Here is a 16,530-nt window from a genome sequence, read left to right on the forward strand (position 1 = left end):
GCAGCTGGGATTACATGTGCATGCCACCATGCCCAGCTAAGTTTTGTATTTTTAGTAGAGACGGGGTTTCACCATGTTGGCCAGGCTGGTCTTGAACTCCTGACTTTGTGATCCGCCCACCTTGGTCCCCCAGAGAGCTGGGATTACAGGCGTGAGCCATTGCACCTGGTCACTACCTCGTGATCCACCTACCTTGGCCTCCCCAAAGTGCTGAGATTACAGGTGTGAGCCACCATGCCTGGCTGGTAAAATGACTTTTTTAAACAACAGTTTCTGAAACACTTATTCTATTTTATAGAATGAAGTGTTGACCCATTTAAAAAAAATGAAAAAAAATTTTTTTATGTAAATAGTCCCTAGAAAGGGATCCTTATGACGGAGTTCAGTAAGCATACCTAAAATAACACTGATTCAAGAACAATGGTTTTAGGATATTAAAGTCTTATAATCTATACTAATAGAAGGCAGCAACAGGCACAGGGAATTAATTTTACACTTTAATAAAATACACCTTTTGATTAACAAATTTAAAAGTTAGACTTCATTGCTTAGGATAATGTTAAAATCTGTTTGCTACTGCTGTATACACAATTATTTTAAGGAGTAGGATGGAGGCTCAGAAGCAGGCTAGGTGACAACAAAGAAACAATCTGGATTAAAAATTTGCACCGGAGTCACTTGCAAATAATCAAGAACTCAGGTGTGGAGTCGTGTCCTATAAAGGGTCATCTTCAATTTAGTTCACAGGACATTTATTGAGTACTTACTATGTAACAGACACTGTGCTAGGTGGTAGGTGAAAAAAGGGGCTCCTGAAGAACTACCAGTCTAGAGATGTAGTGCTGTTCTTGTTCCTGAAAAAAGTAGTGTGACACACTAGCCAGGGGAAAAATAAGTACCTAAAGTTTATTTTGTCAGCATGCTTTTAGCCTTATCAAATCATTCTTGCTCAAAAAGAAGATTGAATTAGGATCCCCTCAGGGCCTGGGAAAGACCAGAGCAGAGGCAAGGACTGGAGAGAAAATAACCTGGAATTCTGATGTCAAAGGAAAATTTTCAGTGTTTCACTTTACATTTTGGGGGCTTGATCTGTGGTGCAACTGTCCTGCTAAAATCCGGGCATATTTATTTCAGATGGAGAGCTGTTAATTGCAAGTCATGTTCTCACTAGCTACTCATGAACTTAATTTTACTTTTTTAAGTTTCTTCTTTGAAAAAGCAAACTTACTTCCGATCTAAAATGGTAATTGGTTTCAGATCTGTTTTGACTATTTGATTAGTGAAATCAATTTGACTAATTTAAGATATGTCTGCCTGTGAGCAGAGACTGTGCCACTGTACTCCAGCCTGGGCAACAGAGTGAGACTCTATCTCAAAAAATTAAAAAAAAGAAAAGATATGTCTGCTTGATTATAATAATCAAGGGACAAAAGTTTCTTTCACCCATATTCATATATTTTGGTATTTATTACGCATGTTCTTATTGTGTTGGGTACTCATTTAACTGTTCATTTAGCTTTCTCAAATTGTAAAGATAGCTAAGATTATTGAACCCTTTTAATCCATTATATTCAATGAACCAGTAGAGTATGATATTTAATATCTGGTAATTACTTTATTCCCTGCCTTGTTTTGGTTTTGTTGATCTATTCATTCATTCCACAGTTGTTTACTGAGTGTCTATGCTGTGCCAGGCACTATTCTAGGTATTGGGTGTGTTACTTGCCCAAAGTAATATAAAACTAACAGGCAGATAGAACTATAAATTAGTTTCCTTATTCCTAAGTTTAAGATACAAAATTTTCTATTGAGAGTTAAAAATGCTATTTATGTTCCCAAGTGAAAAAGTATTAGAAATTTGAGTAAATCACCCAATATAAACTTTGTGGATAATTTTTATTTCTATTGTTTTTAAAGATAACATATTTTAAAGCTCAGGTATAAGAACTAAATGGATTTCATGAAAAGATACCATATTTAACATTAAGTTTTCATATATATTATTATTATTTTTTTGAGACGGAGTTTCGCTCTTGTTAACCAGGCTGGAGTGCAATGGCGCGATCTCGGCTCACCGCAACCTCCGCCTCCTGGGTTCAGGCAATTCTCCTGCCTCAGCCTCCTGAGTAGCTGGGACTACAGGCACACGCCACCATGCCCAGCTAAATTTTTGGGATTTTTAGTAGAGACGGGGTTTCACCATGTTGACCAGGATGGTCTTGATCTCTTGACCTCATGATCCACCCACCTCGGCCTCCCAAAGTGCTGGGATTACAGGCTTGAGCCACCGCGCCCGGCCTATATATTCTGTTTTTTGAACTCACTTACATTTTAAAGGTAATTCATCCAAAGTTTATTTGCAAATGTGTTTTGATTTTCTTCCATCATGTTTCCTCTATATATTTCATAATAAAATAGAAACATATTATATAACTTAAGAATTTAAGTATTCTTCCTGACCTATATATTTTTGGTGGATCAAATACAATTATCTTCTACTTCAGAATATAAATTTTATCTATTCTTCCTAAGTCATCACATCAGGGAGAGAAATGTATTGAAACACTCAGATTATCACAAGGTAGGTCTATGACAGCATGCCAAAAATAAAATTAAAATCCCAGTGAGTTATAGACCAGGGTTTTCTTTCTTGTTGGTTATGCCAGTAGTATCTTTCTTCTAATTCTGGGTGCCTATCTGAAAAGTCCTGGAGCAAGGATACAACTGAATTACTCTTCTTTTGTTCCCTATACCCATACAGTCCCAGGGGTAAAAGAAAGGAAAGTGCCAGACCTGTCAGCACTCATAATTGCTCCCTCTGAAAAGACAGCCCAGCAAAATATTTTTTACTCTTCAAATATATGATCACTTGCCCATGTTGAAAGGATACCAGCCAGCAATGCTGATCTCTTGGTAGATTTCTGCATCTGTCTGATATCTCTATTTTCCTCAAATTGTTCCCATGGCTTCCTGATAATCTGGGTCCTTTGCTGTCTCTCTGGTCCAGATGCATTGTCCACATAGCACACCAGCCATAGCTCCTATGGCCTTCCCCTTTTCCTTGAACATACAAATCTCTCTCTGTCTCAGTGCTCTTGTACTTGTTGCTTTCTGACTCATCCCCATCTCTTACCCCAGCTGGCTAGCTTCAATTTGTTTTTGAAATTTCTCCTTAAATGTCACCCCATCAGGTAGGCTTTCCTTATTCCTTGCTAGAGCAAGTCCTCCTCGTACCCAAAGCAAGTTTCTTTCTTTTTTGTTTTTCGAGACGGAGTCTCGCTCTGTCACCCAGGCTGGAGTGCAATGGCGCAATCTCAGCTCATTGCAACCTCCACCTCCTGGGTTCAAGCAATTCTCTTGCCTCAGCCTCCTGAGCAGCTGGGATTACATGTGCATGCCACCATGCCTGGCTATTTTTTGTATTTTTAGTAGAGACAGGGTTTTGCCATGTTGGCCAGGCTGATCTCAAACTCCTGACCTCAAGTGATCTACCTGCCTTGGCCTCCCAAAGGGCTGGATTACAGGTGTGAGCCATCACACCTGGGTACAAGTTTCATAATTACATATTATATATAGTTATTTCTGTGTTTACTTGCTTAATCTCCCCTGCAGATAATAAGCTCCATGCAGGTACAATGTCTGCTTCATTTCCTCTGTATCTGCAGGGTCTACCATATTTCCTGGCACGTAGTAGAGCCCCTCCCACCTCCAACGTATTTGTTGAATAAATAAGTTAACTGGTTCCAGAAAATAAACATGTATCCCCTACTATTCATGACCAAGCACCAATATATTTTTTCCTACCTATCCTCTTCTCCTTTTTCTTCTAAGAAAAAAGTACAACAGACAGGAGTGAAAACAATTCTTAAATGTGCTCTCTTACTGGAGTTAGAATGTGATCACTGCCACTCATTAAAACAAGTACATACATTCCTTACATATATTTAATCATAATGTATTTCCACTTATGAATCATCATAGCCTTGTATGAAATGAGGATCTTTAATTGGAAGAGAATACAAAAATAAAAAACAGAATAATTAATTCAAAAGTCAGAATTTAAGGTTGGCTATGGTGGCTAATGCCTGTAACCCCAGGTATGGGAAGCCAAGGTGAAAGTACTGTTCGAGGCCAGGAGTTCAAGACCAGCTTCAACATAGTGAGACTCCCATCTCTACAAAAAAATTTTAAAAACTAGTCAGGTATGGAGGCACACACCAGTAGTCCTACTTAGTTGAGAGGCTGAGCGGGGAGAACGGCTTGAGCCAGGAGTTTGAGGTTATAATGCACTATGATCATACCACTGCACTCCAGCCTGGGTGACAGAAGGAGACCCTATCATGATGCTTTTGTCATTGTGCGTCATGATAAAAAATAAAAAAATATTTAAGCTGGTAGAGAGCTAGCCTTAGAAGAACTATAAATAATCAATCCAAGAAATGGTAGAAAAGAGTAGAAATAGGTTCTAAAACAAATAGTATGCTGGGAATAAAGATTAAGAAACATACTTTTTTTTTGAGCGTGAGTTTCGCTCTTGTCACCTGGGCTGGAGAGCAGTGGTGTGACATAGGCTCACTGCAACTTCTACATCTCTGGTTCAAGCAATTCTCCTGCCTCAGCCTCCCAAGTAGCTGGGATTACAGGCATGCACCACCATGCCTGGCTAATTTTATTTTTTGCATTTTTAGTAGAGATGGGCTTTCACCATGTTGGTCAGGCTGGTCTCGAACTCCTGACCTCATGATCTGCCCACCTTGGCCTCCCAAAATGCTGGGATTACAGGCATGAGCCACCTCGCCTGGCTAAGAGAATACTTCTAAAAGGGAACAACCAACATGTTATGCTCAGGAAGGCTTGAAGGTCTACAGTATTAAGGTTATTGGTTTAGAGAAGGACTTAGCAAATTCTTCAACTTACTTATTGATGATGAAGGACATCAGAGAGATGAAGAAATAGGCACAGATGTAGCCTCTGTAATTCTTTGTTACTTTTTGACCGTAAGAAAACTGTCATGTGCTGAGTCTAGTCCCACTCTGTAGTTACAAAAAGGTAACGGGAACATCTGGAAGCTAAGTGACTTGAACTGGACTCACTAGGATTGACAAAGCCCAGCTTTGTGGAGGGTATCGTGAAACCTACCTTCTTGGGCACAACAGAGGAGCTGGAATTTATTGTGCTTTCGTCATCGTGCATCATGACAAGTTCAGAGCTGCTCTCGTCCGTGACCTCCTGCATGCTGTTCACACTGCTGCTCTGGCTGCCCGTGCTCACAGACATGCTTGGAATGGAATGGTTGCTGCCCAGGCTGTCCATTTCCCTCATCAGGTTGGTTCCATGTTCACTGTCCTATAAAAATGGGGCACTGAGCTTAGAAAAAGAGACTGGAGACAAAGAGCCAATCCATTGACTAAAGTATCAAGCACACTCAATTTTGCAGTGTGAAATTACTTTTTTGCCAATCTGCAAAGATGAACTTTTTCAATGTACTGGCTCCACTACTCCCTCACCATCTTCAGACATCTCAAATTCGCTTCCTATGCCTTCCCCAGGGGCTGTTCTGGACAAGGGTCATAAGGCTCCAAATGCTGCCATCCCAGGGCTTTCCCCTGTCATACACTACCATCATATTATCATATTGCTATTCAGTAAGCAAAATCAAGCCAGGTTTGTAAGTGATCTTCTGGAACATCAAGGAGCTAGAGGAAGACTGCTGGCCACTAAAGAGGTGAGCTCTAGGATATCTGCAAATACAGCAGTGGTCACTTGAAAAAGTAAAGTGGAAAGAGTTTTCAGAGATTTGACAAGTAACATGCTCCCTCTGCAAGTCATTATTGAGTAACTTCATATCTAAGCAGGAATATTAATTCTACTGTCTTCGACAGGTAATTAAATTCTGCCTCCCTCAAGCAATTCTATCATGCTTATCTCTGTAATCTTATTAAATATATTTGTTAAATAATACTGGTATTCATCACTACTGGCCCAAAGACTACTATTTGAAAAGTGGTAAAATAACCAGAACATATAATTTATCTACCACAGTGGGATATCTTTTGATATAAGATTGAATAATATAATTAAATCAATTTAGCTACAAATAAACCCTATTCTCAAACAACCATACTGTACACATATAACTTTAATAAACTCTTACTTAGCCATGGCAATATAAAAAATTACTGAGTAACATTAAATGGTGGATAATACGTTATATTTTTAACAGATTTATTTTCCAAATTAAAGGGGATCATTTCTATATATGCAATCAAGAAATTTTATAGTTCAGTGCAACTTTCTGAGCTTTGTTTTTAGAATTATTGATAAAATATTTGTATGTTTATTTTAGTTTCTATGAAAAAGCTAAAATGCATTCATTCTTCATTCTTTTCTTCCTTTGTATTTCACTTTAGAGGAAGAAGAGTTCTTTCTCTTATTCAAGGCTAATTCTTCCACTAATACTCTTGTTCCTATTCTGTCTCTGTTCTGAAATCCTGCTTCTTTAACGCTATCTCTTTCTTCTATCTTCAGTGCATCTGACTCTGCCCTGGCTCCATCTCTACTGCATTGAAAGATGAAGAAGCCTGCCTCATAGTTATGGACTTCTCTACATGCTGCCTTCTCTTACTTTTCCTTCTTAACCCAATTTCTGAATCTTAAAATAATTACTTTTTTTGCTGTCTCCACCTAATCAACTCCCATGAATTATACAAACCTAGTAATCTACTATTCATTCTACCTAGTCCTGTACAACTGCTTGTACTAAGGTCATCAAGGATTCTCTAATTGAAAACTTCCATCTGTATACTATGGTAAGAATATATAATACCAGGACCTTAAACTCAAAAGGCACCAAAGTGAAATTATCCTAAACCTACTCTCCCTGATTCTTTTTCTCTGTTCTTGGTATTGACGTATTCCTAGCCACCCAGGCTCAAATGTTCAGAGTCACCTTAAATTCCTCCTCATCTGTCACTGTCAATCAATGAGAAGCCATGGATTATCAAACCTGTCCCTATAATGTTTCTCAAAAGTATTCCCTTTTTCCCCATTTGCATCGACACTGCCCTTATTACCTTTTGCATGGATGATTAGCCAGGATGTTGCCCATTCAAATCCATATTACACTCTGTTGCCAGGATAATCTTCCTAAAGCACAACACCTTTCTGAGTCTAGAATATCTTACTATGCCCATTTGTCAGGAACCACCCACATCATGTCCTCCATGTAACCTTCACTAATCCCCACCAGTAGACTTATTTTCTCCCCACGATGGACTCCTGCAATGGGGCTACACCTCTGTAGCACTTTTCATATTCTGCCTTATATAAGTGTTATTTTATGAATGTCTCTTGTACAACGCTTCATGTCTCTTAAGGCAGACAGCATCAATTACTTTTTATCCTCAAAAGTTTTTCACAGTGCCCAGTCCAGGACTTTTTCACATAGTGGGCATTCTATAAGTCCCTGCTAAAATAAATTGAACCTACTTCCTCATCCTCCTGTGACTCATTCAAGGGTCCATTTCGTGTCTCTTGGAAAAGTATTTTTTTCATTTTTCGGTACTGTAGGTTATCTAGCTCACGAACAGCATCTTTTGTCCTCTGTATGAGGTCAATGAGGACACGTAGTGGCCGGTCTCGTCGAACAAAGTCATGCTGATTGAGGGAGGAGAAAAAAATAAACTGATAATGAAGAAACATCCTTAGGTGCAAGGTACAGATATAAAAGGAAATAGAGAATCATAAAATAGTTCTATGGATTTTACAGAAATAACAAAATATGATTTTCATGTCATGTATCCTTCCATATTTCATAAATCTCAAAAAGAGATAACCATGCTTTTTTCTTCTTCCTTAAGCCCCATTTTGTGGATGTGAGAATTCTTTTTAAAAATTGTACACATTTAAAGTATATGGCAAGATGTTTTGATACATATATATATATATAGTGAAATGATTTCTACAGTTAAGCAAATTAACATATCCATTATCTCACATAGTTACTTTTTGGTGGCAAAAGTACCAAAAATCTTTAGTCTTAGCAAATTTCCCAGATATAATACAATATTACCAACCATAATCCCCATTCTGTACACTGGATCTCTACATTTATTTATCCCACAGAACTGAAACTTTGTACCATCTGACCTTTATCTTTCCATTCCCCATCCCTTTCAACCACCTTTTGTTCTGTGTTTTATTCTTTTGTTTAGTTTCCACATATAAGTGAGACTGTATATTATTTTTCTGTCTGTGTCTGGTTTATCTCACTTAGCATAATGTCTTCTGGGTTCACCTGTATTGCTGCAAATGGCAGGACTTCCTTCTTTTTTAAGACTATATATATATAATAAATATTATACATAAATAACATATATTATTCAGTCTTAAGTATATATATCACATATACCATAATTTCTTTTATCCTTTCATCCACTGATGAACACGTAGGCTGTTTCCTTATTTTGACTATTGTGAATAATGCTGTGATGAACATAGGGGCACAGATATTTTTGTGAGGTGCTGACTTCATTTTCTTCAGGTATATAACCAGCAGTGGGATTATGGGAACTAATAACATATATTTTTTTAGGTTTCTGAAGAAACTCCGTATTGTTTTCCACAATGGCAACACCAATCTACATTTCCACCAACAGTGTATAAGGATTCCCTTTTCTCTATTCCCTTGTCACTTATCTCTGACCTTTTTTGATAATAGCCATTCAAACAGGTGGGAGGTGATAACCCATTGTGGTTTTGATTTCCATTTCCCTAATAATTAGTGAATGCTGAGTATCTTTTCATATGAGAATTCTTGAGGTTTACTTATCACAGAAGTAATACAAAATCACTAGAACTTTAAGAAGCAGCAGGTAGGCTTGCACATTTTAAATCTGAAACTATATAATAAACAAAAGCAAGGCAGAGTATAGTCTATTCTTTTTTTTTTTTCTTGAGATGGAGTCTTGCTGTGTCACCTAGGCTGGAGTGCAGTGGTGTGATCTTGGCTCACTGCAAACTCTGCCTCCTGGGTTCAAGCGATTCTCCTGACTCAGCCTCCCGAGTAGCTGGGATTTCAGGCATGCACTACCATGCGTGGCTAATTTTTGTATTTTTAGTAGAGACGAGGTTTCACCATGTTGCCCAGGCTGGTCTTAAACTCCTGACCTCAAGTGATCCACCTACCTCAACCTCCCAAAGTGCTGGGATTATAGACGTGAGCCACTGCACCACACTTTAGTCTGTTCTTATTATAGCTTTCCTCAATCCTCACCCCCCATATACACTATCCCTTGAGAAACAGACTTGTGAATATTTTGTTTTCTATTTCTATGGTTACATAGTATATGCCTGAAAATATGCCAGCTTTTTAATTCATCCAGAGGTCAAAATTCTGGCAACTCCATTTTCCCAATAAGAAAAAGGGTCTCTGAGGAGAGTGAAAATAACTGCCCTAAAGTCCATAAATTCTTGATATAAACATCCCTCACTTTCAATATTATTAATGATTGTTACATAATCTGGTTTCCTGGTTTCTCAGCCCATAGCAGGTTAGAGAGAGAACAAGAGTGGAGAAGTAAAGGGCTGAGAACTGGGAGAGGTAGGGTTACCACCCGTTGTAAAAGGAAGTATCTCTTGTAAGTTGTCTGACAGCCTGAGAGTAGAGAAAGAGAGCAATTTCATGACTAACAGACCTGTCAACCAAACAAATTATAATAAAACAGAGGCTTGTGGGCTATTTTGCCCCTTATACATAGCCCCTTTTATATAATAAGAGTTCATAAAACAGTGTCTCTGAGCCCTCAAGAAGTGACCTTGGACTGGGGGTGGTGGCTCATGCCTATAATCCCAGCCCTTTTGGAGGCCGAGGCAGGCAGATCATTGAGGTCAGAAGTTCGAGACCAGCCTGGCCAACACGGTGAAACCCCATTTCTACTAAAAATACAAAAAATTAGCTGGGCATTGTGGTGCATGCCTGTAATCCCAGCTACTTGGGAGGCTGAAGCAGGAGAATCACTTGAACCTGGGAGCCTGAGGGTGCAGTGAGCTGAGACTGCGCTACAGCACTCCAGCATGAGTGACAGAAAGGGGGGAAAAAAGTGAAAGGAGGAAACTTTTTTTTTAAGGAAAAAGTTCAGTTATGTGGAAAATTTACTTATGTAAAATTATAATTTGAAGACATTGGGAAAATGAGATATAATGTAGTAGGCCTTAGCTGATGAAATGAATTTAATTTCTTTATAATTTAAACAGATAAAAAATAATAGGGCTCTTGTGAGAAAACAATCTATATGTCTTGTGGTTCTGTATTCTGACTCTGCTGTTAGAGGAACTGTGGTTTTTGCTATGGCTTTTATAAAATACCTCTTCCTAGGCAAAGAGTCCTTTCTGAATAAAAAGCACCATTACCAGAAGCAAGTGTAGCCTGCACATGTCAAGGATGAGAAAGAAAGGAAGAAAGTACATAATTTTCCTCCCCCAGTGCTTACAATTATACAAGAGCTAATTGGTTTTTAGTAAACTTAAAGCTATGACTTAACATCGTAGAATTCTGAAATGGGAATGCTTCTAAGAAAATTTTCTGTTTCAAGGCCGAGCATGGTAGCTCATGCCTGTAATCCCAGCACTTTTGGAGGCCAACTGGACAGATCACCTGAGGCTAGGAATTCAAGAGCTGCCTGGCCAACACGTCGAAACCCCGTCTCTATTAAAAATACCAAAATTAGGGGCTGGGTGCAGTGGCTCTCGCCTGTAATCCCAGTATTTGGCAAGGCCAAGGTAGGTGAATCATTTGAGGCCAGGAGTTCACGACCAGCCTGGCCAACATGGTGAAACTCCGTCTCTACTAAAATTACAAAAATTCGCTGGGCGTGTTGGCGTGTGACTGTAGTCCCAGCTACTTAGGAGGCTGAGGCAGGACAAGTGCTTGAACTTGGGAGGTGGAGGCAGTAGTGAGCTGAGATTGCGCCACTGCACTCCAGCCTAGGTGACAGAATGAGACTCTGTTTTTTAAAATAAATAAATAAATAAAAATAAAAATACCAAAATTAGCCAGGTGTGGTAATGCCTGCCTGTAGTTCCAGGTACGTGGGAGGCTGAGGCATGAGAATCACTTGAGCCTGGGAGGTGGGTGTTGCAGTGAGCCAAGATCAGGCCACTGCACTCCAGCCTGGGTGACACAGAAAGACTCAAAAAAAAAAAAAATTTTTTTTTTTTCTTTTTCAAAGTGAGGAAACCTAGGCCCTGAGAAGTCAGGTAATTTCAACAGCTAATTAGTGGAAGAGCTATGGCTGCAACTCAGGCTTTAAAATTTTTTTTCTGCAGGGGTGGGGTGGTGGTGGTGGTGGTGGTGGTATTTTCTTGTGTCCTACTACCATAATTATCTTTCTAAAATACAGGTATGATCATGTCATTCATCATTCACTGCAACAGATACTATGTGCCACTAATCCCCCATTCCAACTTAAAATTTTTTTTTTTTTTTTTGAGATGGAATCTCACCCTATCACCTAGGCTGGAGTGCAGTGGCGCAATCTTGGCTTGCTACAACCTCTGCCTCCTAGGTTCAAGCGTCAACCTCAGCCTCCCCAGTAGGGGCAACCTCAGCCTCCCCAGTAGCTGGGATTACAGGTGTGTGCCACCACACCTGGCTACTTTTTGTATTTTTAGTAGAGACAGTGTTTCACTATGTTGGACAGGCTGGTCTTGAACGCCTGACCTTAGGTGATCCACCCACCTTGGCCTTCCAAAGTGCTGGGATTACAGGCATGAGCCACCACTTTCAGCCCCAACTTTTTTCTTCTTTTATTAAGTCTCTGTTGCCAAAGCTAGAGTGTAGTGATGCAATCTTGGCTCACTGCAACCTCCACCTCCTGGGTTCAAGTTATTCTCCTGCCTCAGCCTCCTGGGTAGCTGGGACTACAGGCATACGCCACCATGCCTGGTTAATTTTTGTATTTTTAGTAGAGATGGGGTTTCACTGTGTTGGTCAGGCTGGTCTTGATCTCCTGACCTCGTGATCTGCCCGCCTCCGCCTCCCAAAGTGCTGGGATTACAGGTGTAATCAGCCACTGTGCCCGGCCTTTTTTGCCTTACTTTAAGCACTGGAGAGTAAAGGAATTGAGCCCAAACCTTCTTTGTGGTTACAAATCACAAAGTGACTAAGTTCTGGCCAATGAGAGGTAGGCAGAAGTTCTTGAGGAAGGCTTTATTCCCAGAATAAAAAGCAAGACACAGGAGGAGAAGGTGTTTTACCCTCCGTTCTCTCCCCTTCTTCCTGGCTGGAATAAATGAGTCTTGGCAATGTGGCAGCCATTTTATGACAAAGACGATATAAGCTACATGCTAAGGATGGTGAAGTAGAAAGAGCGAGCTTGGGTTGGGGGCTGGGCACGGTGGCTCAGGCCTGTAATTCCAGCACTTTTGGAGGCTGAGATAGGTGGATCACAAGTTCAGGAGTTCAAGACCAGCCTGGCCAAGATGGTGAAACCCCATCTCTACTAACAATACAAAAAAATTAGCCAGGCGTGGTGGTGGGCGCCTGTAATCCCAGCTCCTCGGAAGGCTGAGGCAGAGAATTGCTTGAACCCTGCGGAGGTTGCAGTGAGTCGAGATCATGCCATTGCACTCTAGCCTGGCGACAGGGCGAGACTCCATCTCAAAAACAAAAAAAAATAGCTTGAGTCAATGATGACATTGTGGAACTGCTTAGAGCTTTGTACTGCTTACTCCACCTCTTTTACAGTGTCCTAGACTTCCTATTACATGAGATAAACTCTTACCTGTTTAAGCCTTTTACAAACAGATACACTCAACATCTTAATGTCTCACTGTCTCTTAAAGTGTAGCTTTTTACAGCCAGGTTCCTGCTTGTATGTCTAGGATTAAATCTGGTCATTGCTACTCCTCCTTCCTATGCAATAGTACATTCTAGGTAATTCTAAACCCAAGAATACCTTTTACATATCTATGCCTTTGCCTTCACATCTCCATGTTCTCTCTGCCTGCAATTCCATCTCCTTGTCATTTTTCAAAGCCCACTGTTCTCCAAACCCTTACAACTGGAATGTCCTCAGACTCTTTTAAAAGAACAATTTTATTGTTCTCAAAAATACATTTACTTTCAACATTCAAACAACACAGAAAAATGCATAAAAAAAGAAAATCACCCCAAATTCTACCATCTCAAAATAAATACATAAATATTGTTAGGTTACACAATATCATTTTAGACATGCCTCTCTCTTTCTCTCTTTCTCTCAGAACAATGAATATCTAGAAATCATTTTACATGGGAATCTTATTATACAAGCTAATTTTAAGTATAAGCAATTGAATTAAGGTATACTTGAATTTAACAAAATTAGAAAAGACTGAATTAAAACGATTGCATAGGCTGGGCGTGATGGCTCATGCCTGTAATCCCAGCACTTTGGGAGGTCCAGCGGGTTGATTACTTGAGGTCAGGAGTTTGAGACCAGCCTGGCCAACAGGGTAAAACTCTGTGTCTACTAAAAATAGAAAAACTAGCCAGACATGATGGCGTGTGTCTATAATCCCAGCTGGTCAGGAGGCTGAGGCAAGAGAATTGCTTGAACCTGGGAGGCAGAGGTTGCAGTGAGCCAAGATCATACCACTGCACTCCAGCCTGGGCAACAAAGCGAGACTCTGTCACACACAGAAAAATAAAAATAAAACAATTGCTTAATTTTAGTTGTAATTTCTTCACCAAAAGAGTTATCTGTTCCTAAAAGATCCTCTAAAGCTAAAAAAAATTATTAAAGTCTTTACAAGACTGAAGTTACTTTAGTTCTTTTGTCTATATATTTTAAGCAATATTATTATCTACTCTGAAAGATAAGGAAATTAGTATGCATATGTTTTTCCCGTTCCTAGATTTTTCTAATTACATTATTTTTACATTGCAAATGTTTATAATATTTACATCTGTCCTTTAACCATTTTGATAATTTCACTTCAGTTCTTTATTTAAATGGATTAAATGTAAAAGTAATGTTTTATTGTCAGGGCAAAACTGTGTGGAAAAGATGGATTATTGAAAAATATTTGGGAATAGCTAGATAGCTTAACTAGGGGGAAAAAGGGTAGATTTTTTATCTTACTCCTTATAACAAATTTTTGCATAACTCTTCCCACCAGCATAAAGAATGTCAAAATGGAAACAGGAAAAAATAAAATCCAAGATCTACTATAAATTAAAAAGGAAATAGAAATGGCTTTTCAACATATGAGAGAGATGTTCAACATCTCCCATAATGAGAAATACTAATTAAAACTATAGTGAGAAAAGTTTTCACTGATTTGACTAACAAAGTTCAAAAAGTATCAGTCTTCATATTTTCACAGTGGGACTATAAATTGGTACAACTGTTTTGAAGGACAAACGGGCAATATATATCTCAATTTAAAATCCACATTGATGAGCAATTCCACTTCTAGGAATTTATTCTTTAGATAGTTTTATACAGGTACAAAATGACGTATACACAAGGATATTCACTGCGGCACAGTCTGTAATGGCAAAAGATTGGAAACATCCTAAATGGGTTGGTTAAACAAATTATGGTCCATCTGAGAATATTATGGAGCCATTAAAAAGAATGAGGTAGCTTCGCATGTAGTAATACAAAACAATATCCTAAGCATACTGTAAAGTGAAAAGAAAAATCAGGGTGGAATGGCTTTTATGGTTTGCTGCCATTTGTACAAAAATAAAAACAATATTTACTTTTATGTGCATAAAATATCTCTAGAAGGAGAGGCACAAAATAGGTGCAGTGGTTGCTAGTGAGGTGCCCAGAATGGAAAGGAGATTTATTTTTCATGTTCTACCTTTTCTTCTTATTTTTGAGATGGAGTCTCGCTCTGTTGCACAGGCTGGAGTGCAGGAGGATGATCTTGGCTCACTGCAACCTCCCAGGTTCAAGCAATTCTCCTGCTCAGCCTCCCAAGTAGCTGGGACTACAGGTGTGAACCACCATACCTGACTAATATTTGTATTTTTAGTAGAAATGGAGTTTCCCCATGTTGGCCAGGCTGGATTACAGGCGTAATATCTTCTTTTTCTTCTTCTTTTTTTTTTTTTTTTTTTGAGACAGTTTCACCCCAGTCACCCAGGCTGGAGTGCAATGGCAGGATCTCAGCTCACTGCAACCTCTGCCTCTCAGGCTCAAGCGATTCTCCTGCCTCAGCCTCTCAACTAGCTGGGACTACAGGCGCATGCCACTGCACCTGGCTAACTTTTGTATTTTTTTGTAGAGATGGGGGTTTCATCATGTTGTCCAGGCTGGTCTTAAATACTTAGGCTCAAGTGATCTGCCTGCCTCGGCCTCCCAAAGTGCTGGGATTACAGGTATGAGGCACCGTGGTCATGTTCTACCTTCTACTGTATTTTTATAGTATAGTTCTATCTTCTACTATATTTTTCCTTTTGGAAATTTGTATGACCTATTCCAAATGAAGAACATACAGCTTCTTTAGCCATGCAAAATAAATAAATATTTTTTTTGTGGGGGGGTCTTTAAATTCAGTGTTTACCTCCAGCCCTTTTACCAGTTTGTCCAGTCCCTCATTCATTCTTCCTGCCTGCCTTTCTCCCTCTTTTTCTTCTTTTTGCTTCATCTCTAGATTGGCTGGATTCTGTACTGAGCAATTTTTAAAAGGAAAGCTCCGAAAGGCTGCATTGCCTAAATTTGTGGGGCTTGAAGATGTCAGCTGCCTTTATAATTTAAGAATACCTTGGCTGGCTCACAATTCTTGGCTTATGTTTTCTTTCCCTGAGAACGCAGCAAACATTGTTCTATTGTTTTCTGTCTTTGACTGTTCCTGAAGAGGTAGGTCTGGAGCCAGCTGTTTTTTCCACCCCAAAACAAACTTTTCAGTCTGTTTGTATGAACCTTTCAGGGACTTCACCAGGGACATGATTTACTGTTCAACAAAGATCAGTTTCATGGCCCCCACTCTTCAGGGATCTGCTTAAACGTCACCTTGAATGGCCTTCTCCTTACCTAAAACAGCAGCACCTGTCAATCTTGATGCTTGTCTATTTATTTTTCTGCACAATACTTACCATCAACTGGCACTATAACATATATTTCTTTCTTTTTTTTTTTTGAGATGGAGTCTCGCTCTGTCACCTAGGCTGGAGTGCTGTGCCGTGATCTTGGCTCACTGCAACCTCCACCTCCCGGGTTCAAGCGATTCTCCTGCCTCAGCCTTGAGAGTAGCTGGGATTACAGGCATCTGCCACCATGCCTGGCTAATTTTTGTATTTTTAGTAGAGACGGGGTTTCACCATGTTGGCCAGGATGGTCTCGAACTCCTGACCTCGTGATCCACTTGCCTCAGCCTCCCAAAGTGCTGGGATTATAGGCATGAGCCACTGCACCCAGCCTATTTATTTATTTTCTTACTACTTCTTCTAAGTTTCACAAAGGCAGGGACTATGTTTTTTACTGTGCGCTACTGTATTCTTTTTTTTTTTTTTTGGGACGGAGTTTCGCTCTTGTT

The 16,530-nt window shown here is 39.5% G+C and overlaps 1 protein-coding gene across 1 annotated transcript in view; it reads right to left on the minus strand.

Moving 5' to 3' along the window:
- Nucleotides 1–16,530, minus strand: part of TAOK3 (TAO kinase 3) — a 209,808-nt gene that overhangs the window by 49,212 nt on the left and 144,066 nt on the right. Inside the window, exons 12-13 of the mRNA XM_037738923.1 lie at nt 7,489–7,656; nt 5,140–5,346 (exon numbers count right to left, since the gene is read on the minus strand). Coding sequence (XP_037594851.1) covers nt 5,140–5,346; nt 7,489–7,656 — 375 coding nt within the window. The remainder of the gene's footprint in view (nt 1–5,139; nt 5,347–7,488; nt 7,657–16,530) is intronic.

The sequence above is a fragment of the Cebus imitator genome, unplaced genomic scaffold (genome assembly GCF_001604975.1).
Source record: "Cebus imitator isolate Cc_AM_T3 unplaced genomic scaffold, Cebus_imitator-1.0 Scaffold59, whole genome shotgun sequence".
In the NCBI taxonomy this organism is placed as follows: Eukaryota; Metazoa; Chordata; class Mammalia; order Primates; family Cebidae; genus Cebus; species Cebus imitator.